The sequence below is a fragment of the Mobula birostris genome, chromosome 10 (assembly GCF_030028105.1).
Source record: "Mobula birostris isolate sMobBir1 chromosome 10, sMobBir1.hap1, whole genome shotgun sequence".
NCBI lineage: Eukaryota > Metazoa > Chordata > Chondrichthyes > Myliobatiformes > Myliobatidae > Mobula > Mobula birostris.
Genome location: NC_092379.1, coordinates 129,457,139 through 129,480,730, shown reverse-complemented (window position 1 = coordinate 129,480,730; position 23,592 = coordinate 129,457,139). Strand labels below are relative to the sequence as shown.

At 42.9% G+C, this 23,592-nt stretch overlaps 1 protein-coding gene across 2 annotated transcripts in view; it reads left to right on the top strand.

Annotated features, from left to right (window-relative positions):
• The window catches only part of ophn1 (oligophrenin 1), a 243,209-nt gene that overhangs the window by 75,486 nt on the left and 144,131 nt on the right, over positions 1–23,592 (top strand). For both annotated transcript variants that reach the window (XM_072270950.1, XM_072270949.1), the window contains exon 3: positions 15,621–15,682. In XM_072270950.1, the coding sequence (XP_072127051.1) occupies positions 15,621–15,682 (62 nt within the window). The remainder of the gene's footprint in view (positions 1–15,620; positions 15,683–23,592) is intronic.

The following is a 23,592-nucleotide window of genomic DNA, read 5'->3' as shown; positions in this document are numbered from 1 at the left end:
TTTAACTAGCATTACAGAACAGAGTTCGAATTTTCTTAAACTAAATAGGAAAATTCAAAAATGGTGGTGTCGGTAGTAATTATAAAAAAAGTGTGAACCTTAGTAATAAACTTGATCATCTGGTCTTACAAGTTAAGCCAGAAGTAAAGAATTTAGTTGTTATTACTGACTCTGAGCTAAATTTCAAATCACATATTTATCATATTGTTAAGACTGTGCTCTGTCATTTGAGGAATATTGCAAGAGTTCAATTTCTTAATAGCATCTCATGATGCAGAAAAATTGATACACACTTCTGTTTTTAGCTGTTTAGCCTACCATAATGCGCTGTTTTCAGGACTGCCTAAGAAAGGGATAAATAGGCTGCAGCTTGTTCAAGACGCAGCAACAAGAATCTTAACCGAGAAAAGAAAATCTGAGCACATTTCACCAGTTTTGACATCATTACACTGGCTGCCTGTGTACTTTAGGATCAATTTTAAAATACTCTTAATTAAGGCAGGTCCTGTTTTGACAAACTTACTGGAGTTCTTTGAGGATATAATAAGCACAGTGGAACAGATGGATGTTATTTACTTGGATTTCCAGAAGGCGTTCGATGAGGGCCACTTATCCATAAGATAATGATGCTCAGAGTTGGGGGTGATGTACTAGCATGGATGGAGAATTGGTTAATCAATAGAATGCGGAGAGTTGGGATACATGGGTGTTTCTCTTTTTGGCAATCAGTGGTGAGCGGTGTGCCACAGGGGTCAGTGCTGGGCCTGCAACTGTTCATGATATACATTAACGATCTGGAAGAGGAAACTGAGAGTAGTGTATCTAAGTTTGCTGATGACACTAAGTTGAGTGGAAAATCAAATTGTGCGGAGGGTATGGAGAGTCTGCAAAGAGATATAGATAGGTTAAGTGAGTGGGCAAGGATTTGGCAGGTGGAATACAATGTTGGTAAATGCGAGGTCATCCACTTTGGAAGGAAAAGTGAAAGATCAGATTATTATTTAAATAGTAAAAGATTGCAGCATGTTGCTGTGGAGAAGGACGTGAGTGCTTGTGCATGAATCGTGAAAGGTTGGTTTGCAGGTGCAGCAGGCTATCAAGAAGGCAAATGGAATGTTGGCCTTCATTGCTAGAGGAATTGAATGTATGAGCAGGATGGTTATGGTACAATTGTGAAGGGTACTGGTGAGGCCTCATCTGGACTGCGTGCAGTTCTGGTCTCCTTACTATACTGGCTTTGGAGGCAGTGCAGAGGAGGTTCACCAGGTTGATTCCAGAGGTGGAGGTTAGACTGAGGAGAAACTGAGTTGCCTGGGACTGTACTCGTTGGAATTCAGAAGAATAAGAGGAGATCTTATAGAAACATATAAAATTATGAAAGGGGTAGATAAGATGGAGGCAGGAAAGTTGTTTCTACTGGTAGGTGAGACTAGAACTAGGGGACATAGCCTCAAAATTCAGGGGAGTAAACTTAGGACTGAGACGAAGAAGAAGTGCTTTTCCCAGAGTGTGGTGAATCTGTGGAATTCTCGGCCCTTTGAAGCAGTGGAAGTTACCTCAGAAAACATATTTAAGAAAAGGTTGGATATATTTTTGCATAGTAAGGGAATTAAGGGTTATGAGGAAAAGGGAGGTAGGTGGAGATGAGTCCATGGTCAGATCAGCCATGATCTTATTGAATGGCGGAGCAGACTCGACGGGCCAGATGGCCTACTCCTGCTCCTATTTCTTATGTTCTTATAAATAAGGCTCGAATGACGTAGTTCCTCCGTATATTTTGGAGAGTCTATTCCCTTACATCCCTAATCATAATCTTCGATCTGCGAATACTGGTTTGCTTAGTGTTCCTAGGTCCAAGCATATAAGGACTGATGATGTGGCCTTTTGCTCTTATGCACCAAAAATCTGGAATACCCTACTGACTGAGATGTGTCAGGCTCGTACTGTGGAATGCTTCTAAAAATCTGCTTTTTTAATTTGGCCTATTTATAGGATTAGTTCATTCCTGTTGATGTTGATTACATTTATAAAATTTGGTATACTCAATTACATTTTATTCCATATAATGTTTGTCTTTACTTAAGATTTTTAATTTTGCCTCATTTTTATGACTATATTGATTATTTTTACAATCTAGGTAAAGCACCTTGGGCCTGCATCTTCATGTATGAAAGGTCTATATAAATAATGTTTTTCTTCTTATTATTATTATTAAATGTGGAAAGGGTGATTAGTGAACTGCCACCTTGAATCCCAACAGTGGCAGGGGTTCCCAACCCGGGGTCTATGGAACCCTTGGTTAACGGTAAAGCTCCGCGGCATAAAAAAGTTTGGGGACCCCTGGTAGAGGGTGAAAGGGTTCTCAGTGTTGCTGTTCAGTCAGGAATTTCAGTGCTTAGAGCAATGGAACAGAAGCTGTACTGGTTTATTAGCGTCACAGGGACGAAGATTCAGTGAAAAGCTTGTCTTACATACTGTTCATACAGATCAGATCATTACACAGTGCATTGAACTAGAGTAAAACAATGTATTTCACAACAAATGCCAGAGATTTTAAATCTGATTCTGCTGCTAAGGTAAAATAATAATAATGCATTTAAAAGCTACTGGAAGAAGGGCAGTGTGGGTAATGAAGTGCAAGATCATAACGAGGTAGATTGTGAGGCCAAGAGTCCATCTTATAGTACAAAAGGTCTGTTTAAGAGTCTGCTAACAGCAGGACAGAGGCCGTGCTTGACCCTGGTAGCAAGTGTTTTCAGGCTTTTATATTTTCTGCCCAGTGGGAGAGGGAAGAAGGAAGAATGTCTGGAGCAGATGGGGGTCTTTAAAAATAGTTTAGTTTACATGCTACCTCGATCGATTGCAGATGTTTACTTTGATGGAGAGAGCTTCTCTAATTCAGGTTTCAGCTGATAGATGGAACATTGGATATTCCACAGAGGAGTATCATCATATTAATTGTGAACATTCCACTTGCCCAAATATTTTTTAAAAAAGATAAATCCTGCACATCTGCTATTGATTTCTGGAATGCTGGGATCATTTTGATTAAAGCAACACACACAAAAGACGCTGGTGGAACGCAGCAGGCCAGGCAGCATCTATAGGAAGAGGTACAGTCGAGGTTTCGGGTCCCGGCCTGAAACGTCGACTGTACCTCTTCCTATAGATGCTGCTTGGCCTGCTGCGTTCCACCAGCATTTTCTGTGTGTGTTGCTTGAATTTCCAGCATCTTCAGATTTCCTCGTGTCATCATTTTGATTAGTTACTTTAACAGTATATTCCCACAGCAAAGTGATGGCATCAGCAAATAAGAATGAACACTGAAGTGAATGATAAATATTAAAATGTAATTTAATGTTCAAAGTTTAAAGTAAATTTATTATCAAAGTACGTATGTATCACCAAATGTATCCCGAGACTCATTATCTTGCAGGCATTCGCAGCAGAACAACAAAATACAACAGAATAAATGAAAAGCTACACACAAAGATTGACAAACAATCAATGTGGAAAAGTAGATAAGTTGTGCTAATAAAATATAAACCAACACTGTACTGTGCAAAAAGGCTTATATATTTAGTTAGTGTGCTTAAGATGCTTGCTCAGTACTGAAGTAGTTTTATGTATTGCCCTGTACTGCAATACACATGTGAGAGATGATAAACCTGATTCTGATATGGGTCTCTATTGTGTGCTGAGAGTGGGAAGGGGGCAGGGAGAGGGGAATCATGGTTGGGAAAAGTGGAAGGGAAGGGAGAGAGGAGGGAGCAGGAAGGACCAGAGAGACATTCTGTAATAATCAATAAGCCAACTGTTTGGAATCAAATGACCTGGCCTGGTGTTTCAGGGTTGGGTGTGTCTGCACCCATACTACCTCTCCCCCGCCCACCTCTGGCACTCCTTCTCAGTCAGCTGCCCCACAGCACTCCATCCTCGCCATCCCCAACATCTTTTGCACCCTCTAGATTTACAAACTTGCTGTCTGCTCCGTGTTGACAAATACAGTTCTGTACAAAATGTCTTTGGCACTCTCATCTAAATGAATCTGTAGATTGCGGAATTAGTTCAGCGTTGTGGTGGATGAGGTCATCCACGCTGGTTCGGGATTCTGATGGTTGAAGGGTAATGAGTGTTCCTGAACCTGGTGATGCTGGACCTAAGGTTCCTGTACCCCCTTTCTGATGGCAGTGAGACGAGAGCATGGGCCTTTGGTGGAGGTCCTTGATGATGGCTGCTGCTTTTTTGTGGTGGGATGTGCTTCTAGCAATCATACTCTCATTTAGTCCAGCGACAGACAATCTGCAGGAAGAGCTCAGTGGCTGAGCCACTTCACTGGGAGGAAAGGAATTGTCCACACTGAATTTTGATGCAAGACTTCAACCCAAAGTGTCAACAGTCCTTTTCCTCCTACACAGTTTGCTCGACCTGAAGTTCCTCCAGCAAAAAAAAAAGATGAACGTCAATTATTTTGTAGCCAATATATATACACGGTGGATTGTGGTAAATTGGGACTCACTGGGACAATTCCTTGTCAGGACATTTTGGCCCAATTAAGCTGCTGCCCCAGATAGCCAAAGTTTCATGGAAATAGTCAAAAGGTATAAAAAAGGCAAACTACTGTTTAACTTTGTAATAATTAATGTACTTAAAACTGTTTTAGTTCCTGAAGTTATCAACGAATGAATTCATCCAGTGTATGCAGGCGTGTAGTTTTGATTGACTGTAAAGAAAATAAAATCAGCGCAGACACTTAGTGTGGATAATATACTGATATTCTCTCTCCTTCTCCCTCTCTCTCTCTCTCTCTCTCTCTATCTATCTATCTATCTATCTATATATATTGTGTGTGTGTTTAACATTCAGATTTTTTATCACTGACTTATATGACATGAAATTTGTTGTCACCTAACAAAGAACATGGTGGCATTGGTATTGGCTAGAGTCCAAAGAAGGTTCATGAGAATAATCCCAGGAATGAAAGGGTTAACACGAAAAACATTTGATAATTCTGGACCTGTAGTCGCTAGAGTTTAGATGAACGAAGGAAGACCATTGAACTCTGTCGGCTATTGAAGGGTCTAGAGAGAGTGGATGTGGAGAGGATGTTTCCTATGGTGAGGGAGTCTAGAACCAGAGGGTACAGTCTCAGAATAGAGGCACGTCCATCTAGAACAGAGATGAGGAGGAATTTCTTTAGCCAGAGGCTAGTGAACTGTGGAATCCATTGCCACAGACAGTTGTGTAGGCCAAATCATTGGATATATTTAAGGAGGATGTTGATAGGGTCTTGATTAATCAGGGCATTAAAGGTTACGGGGGAAAGGCAGGAGAATGGGGTTGAGAGGGATAATAAATTGGCCATGATGGAATGGCGGAGCAGACTCGATGGGCTGAATGGCGTGATTCTGCACCTAGGTCTTATGGTTTGTTCCAAGTGCCATTGAAATGTTTCAAGTTTTTGCTACACAATCCATTACTTCCTGAATACTGCAGTTTCCATTAAATTAACCTTTTTGCGACGCATCTTTGAAAAATGCACAGCTCTGTTGTTACCCTTTTTCCTCTCCTCCAGGCACTGTCAGGGATGTTGGACAGGGATGCTTTCAAGTGCTTGGAACTCAGCAGAACAGAAGGGAAATAACCATGAGAAATAACCTAAGAAATAACCATGGCATTAATCATCCATAATATATGCAAAAATTCCCCTTTGAGCACTTACGTCCGAATATATGAATTATGAGCAGGGCGTGGGTACACAGTCCAGTCCCACATACCTGCTCTACAATATTAATGAGATCCTGGCAGACCTCTCTGTAACCATGACTCATTAGGGTGTCATGGCAGGATAGTGCCGTAGCATAACGCCTTACAGCGCCAGTAATTAGGGTTCAGTTCCTGCTGCTATCTGTAAGGAATTTGTGTTTTCTCCTGGTTCTCTGTTCCCCCCCACATTCCAAAGGCGTATGGGTTATGGTTAGTAAGATGTGGCCATACTGTGTCGGTGCCAAAAGCATAGCAACAATTGCAGGCTGTCCCATTACATCTTCAGAATGTGTTGGTCGTCAACAAAAACAATGCATTTCACTGTGTGTTTGATGTACCTGTGACAAATAAAGCTAATCTTTACCCTTATCTCACTCCAGACCACATGTAATAGTCTTTTATTCCTTTTTAAACCCTCTGTGACTGACAAACATTGCCACATTAAAAATGTTCTCCTCCTCTGTACTACTTCGGTAAATTTTGTACATCTGCCATTGGTTTTCTAAAATTATTGTGGTTAATTAGTCTAACTGTGTATTCCCACAACAAATTGGTTTTGGTTTGGTATTGTATTAGTTTAATAGTGTCACATGTACCAAGATGCAGTGAAAAGCTTGTCTTGTTCGCTGTTTATACAGGTCAGATCTTTACACAGTGCATTGAGGTAGAACAATAACAATGCAGAATAAAGTGTAAGAACTACCAAAAAGGTGCAGCACAGGTAAACGATTAAATGCAAGATTATAATGAAGTAGATTGAGAGGGCAAAAGTCCATCTTATCGTACAAGTGATCCTTTGAAGAGCTTGATAACAGTGGGATAGAAACTGTCCTTGAGCCTGGTGGTATGTGCTTTCAGGCTTTTGTATCTTCTACATGATAGGAGAGGGGAGAAGAGAGAATGTCTGGGGTGGGTGGCTACTTTACTGAGCAGTGAGAGGTACAGACAGAGTCCGTAGAGGGAAGGTTGATTTCAGTGATGTGCTGAGCTGTGTCCACATCTCTGCAGTTTCTTGTGGTCACGGGTAGAGCAGTTGCCACACAAAGCCATGAGGAATCCAGACAGAATACTTTTTACGGTCATATCTCAGTCAATCTCTGCCTTAACAAAAAAGAAAAATCCAAGAATTTTCTGTTTCCACTACACTTTGAGGAGGAAAGTTTCAAAGACCCACGAATCTAAGGGGGAAAACAACTCACCTCACCTGTCTTCAAGACGCCACCTCCTGCCTGGCTTTATTTTGCAAATAGTGATTCCCGCACAAGAGAAAATGTCCACTCCGCAGCCACCCTATCAAGACACCCCAGCATCTTGCATTTTTGCTTGGTTATCAACCTGTACATATGAAGTTCAAAGGAACAAAAAATGTGATGATTTCCATAGAACAATGGATCCTTCCCCAAATGAGCATTTGGCCATCAATGATTTGCTAACTTTCAGGAGTGATCTAATTATTTCAGGACTTTTCCAGCCTAAATTTGCACCTTTCACTCCTTGCTGTTTTAAAAGTTATAGATGGTTCTTTCATAATTCTTATAGTTCTATTTCCAAAGAACATTCGACATAGATAATCTAAACAAGTCCCTGGCCATCTAGGCTTTCCTTTCCATTTAAGACGCCCACCCCACTTCCCTGCCAATACTAATTTGCTGAATTAAAAGGGGTACTAGCATTGGGTATCTGTCTAAACACAGAACTAGATTAAGAAACATTCACAAAGTACTGGAGCACTCAGAAAAAACTTTCCATCTCCTTTATTTCTTTGTGGCTTTGCACCCATTTTGCTTGGATTCACTTTAAAAACGAAGTTGCAGATAGAAAAGTAGTTAATATCGTTGGGACGGACGGAAATCTGTTTTGTTATAGGCTTGGCAAAATAGCACCCTGATGCAAGATACTGAGGTGAGAGGCTAGGTATACCCCACGTGCACTGATTTGTAAATTCCCTCAGCGAGTGAAGTAATCAAACTTTAAGGCTTTCTGAACATCCGTACTATGTACGAACAGGGGGGCCCCCAGCTCTGTTCTGCTTGTTGGAAGCAGCGGAGACCCAGGATATCCAAAGTTCACTTGAGTTTTTTAAGCATTATTAATAGCAGCTGGATTTTACAGTGTTCTGGCATCCTCATCACGAGACAGTAAAGATGATTAAAACAAGGTGTGACAGTGGTCAGAGAAAGTAGTTTTGGTACACTCTGAAATTGTTTACTTTTCAACAACATCCGTGGATAGTTAAAGGCTGAATAAATATTTTTTAAAGGTTCAGCCTGCATCTCTCACACGTCAGATGACAATTCTTTCAACTGGGGTGGCGTTCCTGCATTTTATGTGGTAATCCGTGTGAGGTTGGAGAACAAGTTTACATTCTCCTCATTGCTGGAAGTTGGTGTGTGACGTGGAACTGGAAGCTAAGTGATTCCTGAGTGATTTCATAAGTACAGCTGTTGTCATTTATGTATGGCTCATGGAAGTTATCAGCAAAGATGCACAGCTGCTTTAGAGAGTTGTAGGTATTGAAATAAAAATGTCAATTTTCAGTGTGTCAGGCAGCAACAGTGAGGAAAAAAGTTGGTGTTGGTGCTCCAATGTATCATTCTCAACAACGAGCCACTGAACAAGAGTGGGGGCTTTCAATTGCACTGTGAACTCAGGGCAGGAGAAGCCCATGGTACTTCATGTGTGCATTCGAGGTGAACTATTGGCAGTGATTCTGGAATGGTGCCCAGAACTGAGATTCAGTGAAGGGAATGGAGAGTTCAGGGCACTAGCAGGGGAGCAAGAGGAGAGCTGCAGGTGTGGTTGTTGATAGGGAGAAAGGAAGATGAAATTTTTCTTGCGTTGCAATTCTGTGGTGCCAAATATGTGGTGGAAGGAGGAGGCTGGAAGTGGGGTGAAGGGAACAGTAATGGAGGAAATGGCATGAGGAGCCAGTATGTTAGACTTAACATGGAGGCATGTCAGAAATGTCTACCTCTCTCCACATGCAGACATTCCCTTGCCCACAGCCCTTCTCACCCAAGACCCCTCTCTCTCCCCCTCTCTCTCTCCCCCCCTCTCTCCCCCCCTCTCTCCCCCCCTCTCTCCCCCTCTCTCTCCCCCTCTCTCTCCCCCTCTCTCTCCCCCTCTCTCTCCCCCTCTCTCTCCCCCTCTCTCTCCCCCTCTCTCCCCCCCTCTCCCCCCCTCTCTCCTCCTCTCCCCCCTCTCCCCCCTCTCCCCCCTCTTCCCCCCTCTCCCCCCTCCCCTTCCCTCCCCTTCCCTCCCCCTCCCTCCCCCTCCCTCCCCCTCTCCCCCTCTCCCCCTCTCTCCCCCCTCCTCTCTCTCCCTGCCTCCCCTCTTCCCCTCCCTTATCCTCTCTCTTTCCCTCCATCTCTCCCCCTCTCTCTTCCCCTCCATCTCTCCCACCTCTCTTCCCCTCCCTCCCTGTCTTACTTTTTCCCTTTCTACTGCTCATGCTTCCCCTCTCCGGATGATCCCCATGCAAAAAACATCTCGCTAAACCGGTCCGTATTACCCTTCCAGGATAAAGAGAAGCCCGACTGTTAATGCATTCACCCACCCAGTCTCAGGGGACAGGTAGAAAGCACATTCCTTTGCCCTTTGCTGTCCTGCATTTGCAACATTTTTGACTGCAGCCTCCTCATAAAATGACTGAATGCCTGTTTGGAGATATAAACTCATGCTACTTTGGGATGTGTTAAAACTATTAACCAGTAACTTTAATTGGCGGACCAAGGGTCAACTCGATTTACCATATAGATTTACATTAAGAAATTGCTGTGGTGCTTTGGCACGACAGGCAACAAAAAATGACAACATTCAATAATTATACAGAATAAATAATTATATAAAATTAAAAGTACAGATATGGAACAAAATGTGCATAAATATATAAATCCCAGCATATATTTACAATGTAAACTGCATTATAAAAAGTGGTTTAAAGTCTTTACAGTGCAGTGATAGAGAGGGGTGGGAAGGGACTAACTAGAATGGTTGATCAGATGCATTGCCTGGAGTCATTTTAAGATGTCATGAAGTTTTTTGTTTTAATAGCCTGAAGGGATCTTTCAGAAAAGGCAGTTTGCTCAGTGGATAATGTCCGCAATGGTCTTTCCTCGAGAGTGCTGAAGGCTGAGCAGCAGCCTGGGGGGCATAGCGAGAGCAGGTGGTCAGTGTCTTTTACCCAGGATGAAAATGTCAAATAATAGAGGGCACAATTTTAAGTTGAGAGGGAGAAAGTTTAAAGTAGATATGTAGGACAATTTCTTTCTTAGTGCTAGGTGCCTGGAATGTTAGTATGGTAGAGGGTGCGACACAACAGCGGAGTTTAAGAAGATTAAGGGCAGGTACTGTACATGAATATGCAGGAACATGGAACATGTGGAGGCAAATAGAATTTTTCATCAGAGTCAGCACAGATATTATGGGCTGAAGGGGCCTGTTTCTGTCTTTCCTGTCTTCTTTGTTCTGGACACATACACGACCCTTTTTTAAAACCAGTGACCTGAAAAAGATTTGCCTGCCTTGTCTATAGATCACTATCACTCATTGTTCTAGCTCCTTCAGAGAGACGTTATTGCACTGAATTTGAAGATCTGGAAAGGATTTTGCATTTTCCTCACTCTGTAATCTGATACCAGCAAGCAGTTTGATTTAAAGGAACCTGTTGTGTTTTGATTGGCTCCAGTGTAAAATCCTAAACAAGGAAATGGCATCCTTGGAATCAACTTCTGATTTTTATCTATTTTTTGAACCATTTTCAATAACAACAAGGATCCAGCCAGCCCAACATCGGTTGTACAAGTCACTGGCTAGATTCTATTTCACATTAAAGCTATTCTGTTTTTCACCATGATCAGACTTGTCTACTAGTCTCTGCACGCTACAAATTGCAGGTCAGATCGCAACATGCAGTGTAGGTGCAGAATACTGAGTGAGCATTTAGCAGCACTCTGGCATAAATGGTAGAAATATCAACAGGCTATGATAATTGGCATTACGGCCAGAAGATATAGTTCTGAGGCTAAAACTAAATAATGTTGCTGGCTAGGACTTCCAAAATGGCTCAACTAGATATCCTTGCAATTCTTTCTTTGATAGTTTCTTAAATATCTGGATTTAAGTCACCCAGTTACCATTTCTTGATTTGACAGGCTTCCATTCCTGTTGTTTTAAGCTATCAATACTCTGTACTCTACAGAAAAGGAGAGATTTACATATTGTGCAGTTGTTTAAATATATAACAGCCCTTTGTAAAATTCTTCACAATGAATGAAGCACCACCATATTGAAACAGTGATCTTCACAATGGATGTTTCGACGTAGACAAAAATAGCCTGGTTGTGACCAGCTAACTGCTGACCGGATTTTCGAGTGTATAACTGCTATCACGCATGTTCCTTAATGACTAGGGGCAGATATTTAGCCAGGAACATCTTTTCCGTGCAGTGATGTCTTAGTGAATAGAGTTAACTTTTGATCCTAGAATAAGATTTGAACTCAGTTTCCTAACTTTGATGAAAAAAGGAGCCAAGGCTGATCCAATTATTGGCATGTACTAGTTATAGTTGAAATGATCCACTGTTTTCCATGATATTAATTAAGTGTCCCTGCTGGATGGATGAACTGCTGGATCTGATGTCCAGATTTACGTTGGATATGCCGAACAGTATCATCAAAATGGGTTCTTGATCCTGCATGATTCTTAAGATAGCCACTCAGAATTGCTTTTTTGCTCTTTAGGTTCTAGATCCTGAATACTGATTGCCTTGATATATTCAGGTGGATTTGAGGTGTTCAGTTAGTGGATTCAGTCTCATAGTTTCCCATAAGCTTTAGTAAAGACCGGCTTTGTCGGACACTGAAAACACAAGTGTAGGGATTCCATCACTCAAACTATTCTCGGGTCCCTTTAATAGAACCCAAGGGATTCACAGTCCCGTGCAAAAGTCTTAGACGCGCATACAGAACTGTACAAAACTCTCGAGCACATATACAGAACTGTGCAAAAGTCTGAGGCACATAAATGAAACTGTGCAAAAATCTTAGGCACGTACACAGAACTTTGCAAAAGTCTTAGGCACATATGTATTGCTAGTGTGCCCAAGACTTTTGCACAGTACTGTAGTAATTTTGTGCATTGCACTGTGCTGCTGTCACAAAAAAAAATCATGATATATGTGAGTGATGATAAACGTAATTTTGATGTGGGTCTGTATTGTGTACTGAGAGTGGGAGGAGGGCAGGGGGTGGTAAATCATGGTTGGGAAAAGGGGAAGGGAGAGGGGAGGGAGTGGGAAGCACCAGAGAGGCATTCTGTAATGATCAATAAACCAATTGTTTGGACTCAAATGACCTTGCCTAGTGTCTCAAGGCAGGGCGTGCCACCCCCACCCCTGGTGCTCCTTCTCTGCCATCTGTCCTACACCCCTCCCACAGCACTCCACACTCCCAACCTACTTTGACTCCTGCCAGATTACTAACTTGCTCTCCACTCCACGTTGATAAATACAGTACTGTCTTAGGCATCCTAGCTATATAGTGTCTATATAAAGTATTCAGCCCCCCCCCCCCCACGGAAGGTTTCATGTTTTATTGTTTTATGACATTGAATCACGGTGGATTTAATTTAGCGTTTTTGACACAGATCAACAGAAAAAGATCCTTTCATGTCAAAGTGAAAACAGATATCTACAAAGTGACGTAAATTAATTACAAATTTAAAACACAAAATAACTGATTGCAGAAGTATTCACGCCCTCCCCCTTTAATATGACACACCCACATCATCACTGGGGCAGCTAACTGGCTTTAGAAATCACAATTATTTAAATGGAGATCACCTGTGTGCAGTCAAGGTGCTTCAATTCATTGTAGTAAAAATACACCTGTATCTGGAAGGTCCAACTGCTGGTGAGTCAGTCAAAAACTACACCATGATGACAAAAGAACACTCCAAGCATCTCCACAAAAAGGTTACTGAAAAGCACAAGTCAAGAGACGGATACAAACACATTTCCAAGTCACCGAATATCCCTTGGAGTACAGCTAAGTCAATAATCAATAAATGGCAAGAATATGGCACAGCTGTAAGTCTGGCTAGAGAAGGCTGTCCTCAAAAACTGAGTGACTGTGTAAATAGGGGACTAGTGAGGAAGGCCACCAAGAGACCTCTGACAGCACTTGGAAGAGTTACAAGCTTCAGTGGCTGAGATGGGAGAGACTGCGCATACAACAACTGTTGCCTGGGTGCTTCACCAGTTGCAGCTTTAAGGCAGAGTGACACTGTTGAAAAAATTCACATGAAATCTTGGCTGGAGATGTCCAGAAAGCATGTGGGAGACCCTGAGGTCATTTGGAAGAAGGTTCCATGGTCTGATGAAACCAAAATTGAGCTTTTTGGTCATCAGACTAAACACAAGCATAAGCCAAACACTGCACTTCATCAAAAATGCACCATCCCTACTGTGAAGCAGGGTGGGGGCCGCATCATGCTGTGGGGTTGCTTCACTGCAGCAGGCCCTAGAAGGCTTGTGAAGATAGAGGGTAAAATGAATGTAGCAAAATACAGGAAAATCCTGGAGGAAAACCAGATGCAGTCTGCAGGGGAACTGCGACTTGGGAGAAAATCTGTTTTTCAGCAAGACAATGATTCCAAACATAAAGCCAAAATTCTACAGGAATGGCTTAAAAACAACAAACTTAATGTCCTGGAGTGGCCAAATCAGAGTCCAGACCTCAATCCAATTGTTTGTGGCTGGACTTGGAACGGGCTGTTCGCTCACGATCCCCACGCAATCTGACAGAGCTTGAGCAGTTTTGTAAAGAAGAATGGGAAAAATTGCAGTTCATGTATACAAAGCTGATAGAGGCCTATCCACACAGACTCGAGGCTGTAATTGCTGCCAAAGTTGCATCTACTAAATACTGACTTGAAGGGGATGAATACTTCTGCAATCAATTATTGTGTTTTATGTTTGTCATTAATTTAGAACACTTTGTAGAGATCTGTTTTCACATTGACAGAAAAGAGTCTTTTTCTGTTGATTAATGTCAAAAAAACCAAATTAAATCCACTATTATTCAATGTCATAAAACAAAAAAAACATGAGAACTTCCAAGGGGTGGGGGAGAGGGGTGAATCCTTTTTATAGGCACCGTATATGTGCCTAAGACTTTTGCACAGTACAGTATACAGGAAAAAAAAGAATGTGTGCAAACAATGTGAAATTGATGAGATTCAGGGAATTGAGAATGGAAGTCATGTTGCATTTGGTTGTTAAAATTTGGGTGACTGGACACGTGGCCATGACACTATTAATGAATGTGGTCATCTGATGAGGAATTGGTTGGTGGGTGTGACCCTTCTATCAGAGAGCTTCTATTTCACCTTCTCCCTTGCTCCACTAGCTCTGTCCCTCGTCCACAGGTGGATTAGTGGTGCAGTGTTGGCGATCATTTAGTAAATCTCTACCTGTAGTCATAGCATCTCACGAGATGCTCTGCAAAGATGGTTGTACAACCAAGTTTCAATCTCAGCAAGTCGTACTTTTTTTCCTGATTGGGAGGGGTGGACGAGAGGAGAGTAATAGCTTTGAATCAGGTCTATGAAGATCTGTTTTTTTTCCTTGTTTTGAATGAGTTCCACACTTCCACTACCTGGATCTCAGGACTTTCTCTGACCCTGCTAAACAGCTAGGAATGTTAAAATCTCTTCCTCGTACGCTTCTTAAAGAACTTTGTACTTGAGCTGGAAGGAATCATGTCTGCATGTTTGACAATTCAGGGTTTTGTAAAATCAATTAGACCTCCTAGTGCTAAAATACACAAATCTATGATTACAGTTCTATCTATAAGCTACACCTTGATCCCCTTCCACCCGTTGTGATCCCTGTTCATCTGTGACTGTAATCTGTCACCAGAAAAACACTGAGGCTGGTGTTATAAAGGTCTTTAATTATCGCAACAAGCAAGCAGGTATTCTGATGGTAGAGTCTCCCAAACTCATAAGTATATTACATTTTTTCTACCCTTAAGATCAAAGGTAACAGTAGGTGATACAATACAATGTCAGTAGTTACAATGACATCATTTACTTCAATATTCTTTTGAACTGAACATCCATAGTGGCAGACACATCTGGGAGTCCAAACACCTTTGCTGGGACAAAGTAATTCACACAGATGGTCTGAAAGCTTCTGAGACATAGTTCCCATGCACCCAAAATTAATGTTGTCAGGGCTGATTCTCTGAGTACACAAATTATCCGTATTGATTGATTAACTGTACCTGTGGCCATGTTTGATGTGCTAAGTGACAAAATCAGTCAGGTTTACAAGACTGAACTCAGTCACAATGGTGAACATAACAGCCCAATTTGCCTGGTTTGATACAGGCCAATTAACATAACCCCATTGTGTAATGTTTGGCTGATGCAGATGAGAATATCTTCTGGTCGCTTCACCTTGTAAAGCACATCTCTTGAGCACCCAGTCCCCTGCTGGGGGGCAGCAGCCTGTGCTCCGTAGGCAGTGCTGGTTATTTGCAAAGCTGTCCTTTTAACTTTCTTCCGATTTTTGCTTGCAATTTACGTTGAGAGCTGAAGACTGGTTCTTGTTTGAAGTAGTATCTGCTATATTCGCGTAACTCTAGGATACTCCCCAACATATCCAGCATCTTTACTGAATAGTTGACTTTTGTGGTGTGAGGAAGAAGGCGGTCAGGAGCAGTAAAACTTTCTCCTGCACTTTTCAGAGATGTGTATGTCTCTGCACCTGCTGATACTGTTGTGTTGAAGTCCTCCATCAAACGGGTAAGACTTTGATGTCCTCAGTGAAATTTCCTGTCTCTTTCAGCTGAATCCTTCAAGGAGTTTGCAGGGCTGTTGCAAGAGGTCGAAGAGGAAAGAGTAATGATGGTAAGTTATTCACTTTATATGCTATAGGAGGAATGCAATGTGTCTGTTTCCTTTGGGCGCACATTGCTTCCTTTATCAATGTCAGTAACATCAACCACAACATAATTCGTGCACAAATAAAATGCAGAGTCAGAAATAGCACATTACGGAGATCTGTTAATGTAGTTGGCCGTGATATGAGCTTAATTGCACTATGCTTGCTTTTGTAGACCTTGTAATACTTGTAATTTTTAGATTTGCCCTCAGGAAATTATTTTTTAATTTGTTTGTACATCACAGAGAAGTGATGGGCCAAGTTTTACTGCAAAATTGCATTTGTTAGTTTCTGGTGCATTGGCTTTCATAAATAAGAACCTTAAGACTGTAAGACATAGGAACAGAATTAGGCCATTGGGCCTATTGAGTCTGCTTCACCATTTCATCATGGCCATCCATTTCCCTCTTAACCCCATTCTCCTGCCTTCTCCCTGGAGCCTTTCATGCCCTGACTAATCAAAAACCTGTCAACATTCGTCTTAAATGCACTCAGTGACTTGGCCTCCAAAGCCACCTGTGACAATGAATTCCACAGACTCTGGCTAAAGAAATTCTTCCTTACCTCTATTCTAAAAGGTCACCCCTCAGTTTTGAGGCTGTGAACTCTGTTTCTGGATACGCCAACCATAGGAAACATTCTCTCCACATGCACCTTATCCAATCCATTCAACATTCAACAGGAATTCTGCAGATGCTGGAAATTCAAGCAACACACATAAAAGTTGCTGGTGAACGCAGCAGGCCAGGCAGCATCTCTAGGAAGAGGTGCAGTCGACGTTTCAGGCCGAGACCCTTGGTCAGGACTAACTAAAAGTCCTGACGAAGGGTCTCGGCCTGAAGCGTCGACTGCACCTCTTCCTAGAGATGCTGCCTAGCCTGCTGCGTTCACCATTCAACATTCAGTAGGTTTCAATGAAAACCCCTCACATTCTTCTAAATTCCAGTGAGTACAGGCCCCAAGCTGCCAAACACTCCTCATATGTTAACCCATTCATTCCTGGAATCATCCTCGTGAACCTCCTTTGGACTCTCTCCAATGACAACACATCCCTCCTGAGATATAGGGCACAGAACTGTTGACAATACCCAAGTGTGGCCTGACTAGTGTCTTATAAAGTCTCAGCATTATCTCGATGCTTTTATATTCTACTGCCCTTAAAATAAATGCCAACATTGCATTTGCCTTCTTTACCGCAGACTCAACCTGCGAGTTAACCATCTGGGAGGAGGTGCACGAGGACTCCTAAGTCCCTCTGCACCTCTGATGTTTGAACCTTCGCTCCATTTAGATAATACAGTAGTTTGCATTATTGTTCCTTTTACCAAAATGCATTGTCATACATTTCCCAACACTGTATTCCATCTGTCACTTTTTTGTCCATTCTTCCAATTTGTCTAGGTCTTGCTGCAATCACATTGCTTCCTCAGCACCTCCTACCCCTTGATCTAGCTTCATATCATCTGCAAACTTTGCCACAAAGCCATCAATTCCATGATCTAAATCAGGGGTCCCCAACCTTTTTTGCACCACGGACCGGTTTAATATTGACAATATTCTTGCTGACCGGGTGGGGGGGGGGGTGGGGGGTGATGTTCAAGTAGGGTTAAACTCACCTCAACATGTCTTTTACAGTTAGGGTTGCCAACTTTCTCACTCCCAAATAAGGGGCAAAAGTAGCAGTCAAATCCCGGGACACTTTACCCCAGGAAAGACTACCATGACCATGAAGCCTTGCATGGGCTCCTGTGTGCGCATGTGATATGCACATGCGCGTACGTGCCGATTTTTTCCCCACAAATCGGTTTTGCCTTCATCTTCCCGACTATACTGTACATACATTATTTCTACTTTATATAGGCTGTGTATTTATCATATCATTCCTGCTTTTACTATATGTTAATGTTATTTATTTTCGGTTTTATGTGTTATTTGGTATGATTTGGTAGGTTATTTTTTGGGTCTGGGAATGCTCAAAAGTTTTTCCCATATAAATTAATGGTAATTGCTTCTTTGCTTCAGCCATTTCAGCACGAAAGGTTTCATAGGACCGCTCTACCTTAGCGGGGGAAATACGGGACAAGGGCGGTCCCGTATGGAACAAACCAATTTAGCCCCATGTACAGGATGTCCTGGCAAATACGGGACAGTTGGCAACCTGATGTTCAAGTTCAACAGTGCGTGACAGGGAATGAGGAAAGGTGCAGCTGACTCATATCGTTTCCTCACGGATCGGTTGCACATGCTTTGTGGCCCGGTACTGGTCTGCGGCCCGGTGGTTGGGGACCACTGATCGAAATCATTGACAAACAGTGTGCAAAGTAGTGGTCCCAATACTGACCCCTGAGGAACACGACTAGTCACTGGTAGCCAATCAGAAAAGGCCTCCTTTATTCCCACTCACTGTTTCCTGCCTGTCAGCCATTCCTCTATCCATGGCAGTATACTTCCTGTACCACTATAGGATTTTATCTTGCTAAGCAGCCTCATGTGTGGCGTCTTATCAAATGCCTTTTGAAAATCCTGCCTGTCATTTGTCCACCCTGCTTGTTACTTCCTTGAACAACTCTAACAGATTGGTCAGGCAAGATTTCCCTTTGCAGAAACCATGTCTACTTTGACTTATTTTGGACATCTTTCTATTTTGAGTCTGTGCTCTCTGGTCCTAGACTCCCCCAGTAAAGGAAACATACTCTTCACACCAACTCTTACAGCATTTAATAGGTTTCAGTAAGATCTGCCGCCTCATTCTTCTAAATTCCAGCAAGTACTGGCTCAGAGCCTTCAATCGCTGCTTACCTTTTCACTCCCGGAATCATTCTTGTGAACCTCTTCCGAACCCTCGCCGATGTCAGCACATCCTTTCTTAAATAGGGGGCCCAAACCTGCTCACAGTACTCCAAGTATCACTCCTCAGCAGTGTCTTATGCAGCCTCACTATTAAACCTTGCTTTTATGTTCTAGTCCTCTTGAAATGTACGCTAACATTACATTTGTTTTCCTCAGCACTGATTCAACCTACAAATTAACCTTTAGAGAATCCTGCAAGAGGACTCCCAAATCCCTTTGCACCCTGGACTTTTGAATCTTCTCCCTGTTTAGAAAATAGTCTGTGTTTTTATTCATTTTACCAAAGTGCTTGACCTTACACTTATCGGCACTGTGTTCCATCTGCCACCTCTTTGCCCATTCTCCTAATCTACCTGAGCTCTTCTGCAGCCTCCCTGCTTCCTCAACACTACTTGCCCCTCCACTTACCTTCATATAGAGACATAGAAACATAGAAAATAGGTACAGAGTAGGGCATTCGGCCCTTCGAGCCTGCACTGCCATTTATTATGATCATGGCTGATCATCCAACTCAGAACCCCGCCCCAGCCTTCCCTCCATACCCCCTGACCCCCGTAGCCACAAGGGCCATATCTAACTCCCTCTTAAATATAGCCAATGAACTGGCCTCAACTGTTTCCTGTGGCAGAGAATTCCACAGATTCACCACTCTCTGTGTGAAGAAGTTTTTCCTAATCTCGGTCCTAAAAGGCTTCCCCTTTATCCTCAAACTGTGACCCCTCGTTCTGGACTTCTCCAACATCGGGAACAATCTTCCTGCATCTAGCCTGTCCAATCTCTTTAGGATTTTATACGTTTCAATCAGATCCCCCCTCAATCTTCTAAATTCCAACGAGTACAAGCCCAGTTCATCCAGTCTGCAAACTTGGCCGTAAAGTCATCATCATCCCAATCATCGTAAAAAGATGCAGTCCCAACCTGTGGAACACTACCAGTCACCAGTAGCCAGTCACTCTTTACCTCCTGCCATTCAGCCAATGCTATATCCATGTTAGAACCTTTCCTGTAATACCATGGACTCTTAGCTTGTTTAATAGCCTCATCTGCAGTACCTTATCAAAGGCCTTCTGATAATCCAGGAACTCAACATCCACAGATTCTCCTTTGCCAATCCTGCTTGTTATGTCTTCAAAGAATTCCAACAGATTTCTCATGCAAGATTTTCCCTTAAGGAAACCCTGCTGACTTTGGCCTATTTTGTCATGTGCTGCCAAGTAACCTGAAACCACATTCTCAACAATTAACTCCCAACACCTTCCAAACCACTGAGGTCAGGCTAACAGGCCTGTAATTTCCTTTATTCTGCCTCTCTCCCTTCTTGAAGAGTGGAGTGACGTTTGCAATTTTCCAGTCCTCCAGAACCATGTTTGAACATAGAAATCAGCAGCACATTACAGGCCCTTTGGCCCACAAAGTTGTACCGACTTTGTAACCTACTCTAGAAACTGTCTAGAATTTCCCTAGCGCATAGCCCTCTATTTTTCTCAGCTCCATGTGCCTCTCTAAGAGGCTCCTAAAAGACCCTATTGTATCTGCTTCCACCGCCGCCGCCGGCAGTGCATTCTACGTGCCCACTCGCTATGTGAAAACTAGATTCTATTAACCTAGTTAAAGCTAGGCTCTATTACTTCTTGAAAGATCATTACTAATGCCTTCACAATCTCTTTTAGACCACTGGGGTGTTGACCATCTGGTCTAGCTGACTTGTCTACTTTCAGACCTTTCAGTTTCCCAAGCACCATCTTCCTAGTAATGGCTACTGCACTCAATTCTGCCCCTTGGCCCTCTCAAACTTCCGTTATGCAACTAGTGTCTTCCACAGTGAAGAATGATGCAAGAGACTTATTCAGTTTGTCTGCAATTTCCTTGTCCCCGATTACTATCTCTCCAGCATTATTTTTCAGCAATCCAATATCTACTCTCGCCTCTCTTTTACAGTTTATTTAGCTGAAAAAAACTTTTAAGTTTTGAGTAAAATCAGAGAATTGAGTACAGGAGCTGGAATGTTATGTTCAAGTTGTCTAAGACTTTGGTGAGGCCGAAAATGGTGTATGGTGTGAAGTTTTGGTCAACTACCTACAGGAAAGATATCAATAAGATTAAAAGAGTGCAGAGAACATTTACAATGATATTGCCAGGATGTGAGGATATAAGTTACAGGGAAAGGTTGAATTGGTTTGGTTTCTATTCCCTGGAGCAAGGGAGAATGAGAGGAGATTTGACAGAGGCATACACAATTATGAGGGGTATAGATAGGGTAAGTATAAGCTGGCTTTTTCCACTGAGTTTGGGTGGGTCTGGAGGCTATGGGTTAAGGGTGAAAGGTGAAATGTTTAAGGGGAACTATGAGGGGGGACGTCTTCATTTGGAGTGAGAGTGTGGAATGAGCTGCTAGTGGAAGTGGTGGGAACAATTTTGTGTTTGAGGAGTTTGAATAAGAATATGGATGGGAGGGGTATGGAGGGCTGTGGTGCGAGTGCAGGTCGGTGGGATTGGGCAGAAATGTAGTTCAGCACAGACTAGATGAGCTGAAGGGCCTGTTTCTGCCCTGCCGTGTTCTATGACTCTTGAGTGTATGGCTTTAGCTAGACCTGCGCCTGCCCCTCTCCCCCACCCCCACAGGTTTGCCCACACAGGTGTTGAAAGTAGCATAGTGAGAGAATTGTGGAAAAAATTGATTGTCAAGTGCATCCATTCATCGACCAGCTATTGCGACACTAGGGCAATGTACTGCCATTCTGAATTCTGCAATGGAGCACAGTCTGAGTGTGCTTTTATACTTCTCGCACGTGTGACAGAGGTTGATATCCAGTGTCTCGAGTTAACAGAGATCCATCAGGAACATTAATCAGTTTGGGTAGTTATAAAGAGAGAGAAGCCCAAAGTAGTTGAATTGACTGTTAAATCCTATTCAGAGAGAATTGAACAGAGATGTGGAGGGGATGTTTCCTGGAGTGGGGGAGCCTGGGACCAGAGGGCACGGCTTCTGAAACCTTGTGCACCATCTTTCAGTCTTGGTTGAGGTGAGGCTGCCGTCTCTTTTATACGTTTGGGTTCCAGTTGCATCGTTTCAATTGTTCTGGCAATGAAGATTGAAATGTCAAGAGAGAGAGGATGTGGTGAAGATATTTCCAATGTTGGGAGAGTCTAGGACCAGAGAGCACAGCCTCAGAGTGGAAGGACATCTCTTTAGAACAGAGATGAGGAGGAGCTCTTTTAGCCAGCGGGTGGTGAATCTATGGAATTCTTTGTCACAGACAGCTGTAGAGGCCGAGTCAATGGGCATATTTAAGGCTGAGGTTGGTTAATAGGTTCTTGATTAGCCAGGGCGTCAAAGGTGATGGGGAGAAGGCAGAAGAATGAGGTTGAGAGGATAGTAAATCAGCCATAATGGAATGACGGAGCAGACTCAATGGGCTGAATGGCCTAATTCTGCTCCTTTGTCTTATGGAAGGTGAGGCTGGATTAAGAGAGTCCTGAAATTTGATTTTTTTGACATGTCCGGGATGGGGGTTGTTAAAAGGTGAAAACCCCAGAGGACTGAGCAGCCTCACATGTAACAGTTAATACCCAAAGTTGCAGTCATCACACATCACATTGTTTAAGGGTTGTACTTGAACTGGAAAGACCTTGTTCTCTGCAGTGATCAGCTCAAGTATAAAATTCAAACCTGCTCTAAGTTTTGTTTTAATACTCAGGTTAATTATTGCCTTAAGTGCTCCATTTATCATAAATAACAAATGCATACTGTTTGTATTATTTAGACAGGAAGGCCTATTAATTGTTTGGCATGTAGCCAGAGTCATTCGGGGAGGAAACTGTGATTGATGCAAATAATCTCGATGACAAGTTGTATATGAAGAAATGGAAGGCTATGTGGGAGGAAAGGGTTAGATTGATTTCAGAGCAGGTTAAATGGTCAGCATAACATTGTGGGCTGAAGGGCCTGTACAGTTCTATGTTTATCCATGAGCAACTTGAGGGATAATTTAAAAAGGCCCTGCTGCAACGCAGGAAACCAAGCAATCTAATTCTATTTTAAGTTCCTTTTCGCTGATGAATAAAATTGCAACAAAAGAAGTGGTTCAAATAATCTTCTCAGGTGCTGTTCTATCGGTTTTCTACATTACTTAAAGTAGAACAGCTGCACAGTTTTGAAATCCATTTCATGCACATTTGCTCTTAATCCATCTTCCTGCCACCCTACCAGGAATAGGGTTCCTCTTGTCCTCACCTACTACGCTGCTAGCCTCTGCGTCCAGCACATAATTCTCCGAAATTTCCGCCACCTCCAATGGGACCCCACCATCAAGCACGTCTTTCCTCCCCCCCCCCACTTTCTGCTTTCTGCAGGGATTGCTCCTTACGTGACTCCCTTCTCCATTCGCCCCTCCCCACTAATCTCCCTCCTGGCACTTATCTGTGCAAGTGCTACACCTGCCCTTACACCTCCTCCCTCACACCCATTCAGGGCCCTAAACGGTCCTGCCAGGTGAGGTGGCACTTCACCTGTGAGTCTATTGGGGTCATATACTGTTTGGTGCTCCCTGTATGGCCACTTGTGTATCGGTGAGACCTGACGTAGATTGGGAGACCGCTTCGCCGAACACCTATGCTCTGTCTGCCAGAACAAGCGAGATCTCCCAGTGGCCACCCACATTAATTCCACTTCCCATTCCCATTCCGATATGTCCATCCATGGCCTCCTCCACCATCGTGATGAGGCCACACTTAGGGTGAAGGAACAACACCTTCTATTCCGTCTGGGTAGTCTCCAACTTGATGGCATGAACATTGATTTCTCAAACTTCTGGTAATGCCCCCCACTCCTCCCTTTCACCATTTCCCATCCCCTTTAACGTCTCTCACTTTATCTCCCTGCCCACCTATCGCCTCTCTCTGGTGCTCCCTCCCCCGTTTTCTTTCTTCCATTGCCTTCTGTCTCTTTCACCGATCAACTTCCCAGCTCTTTACTTCATCCTTCCCCCCTCCAGGTTTCACCTCTCACCTTATGTTTCTCTCTCCC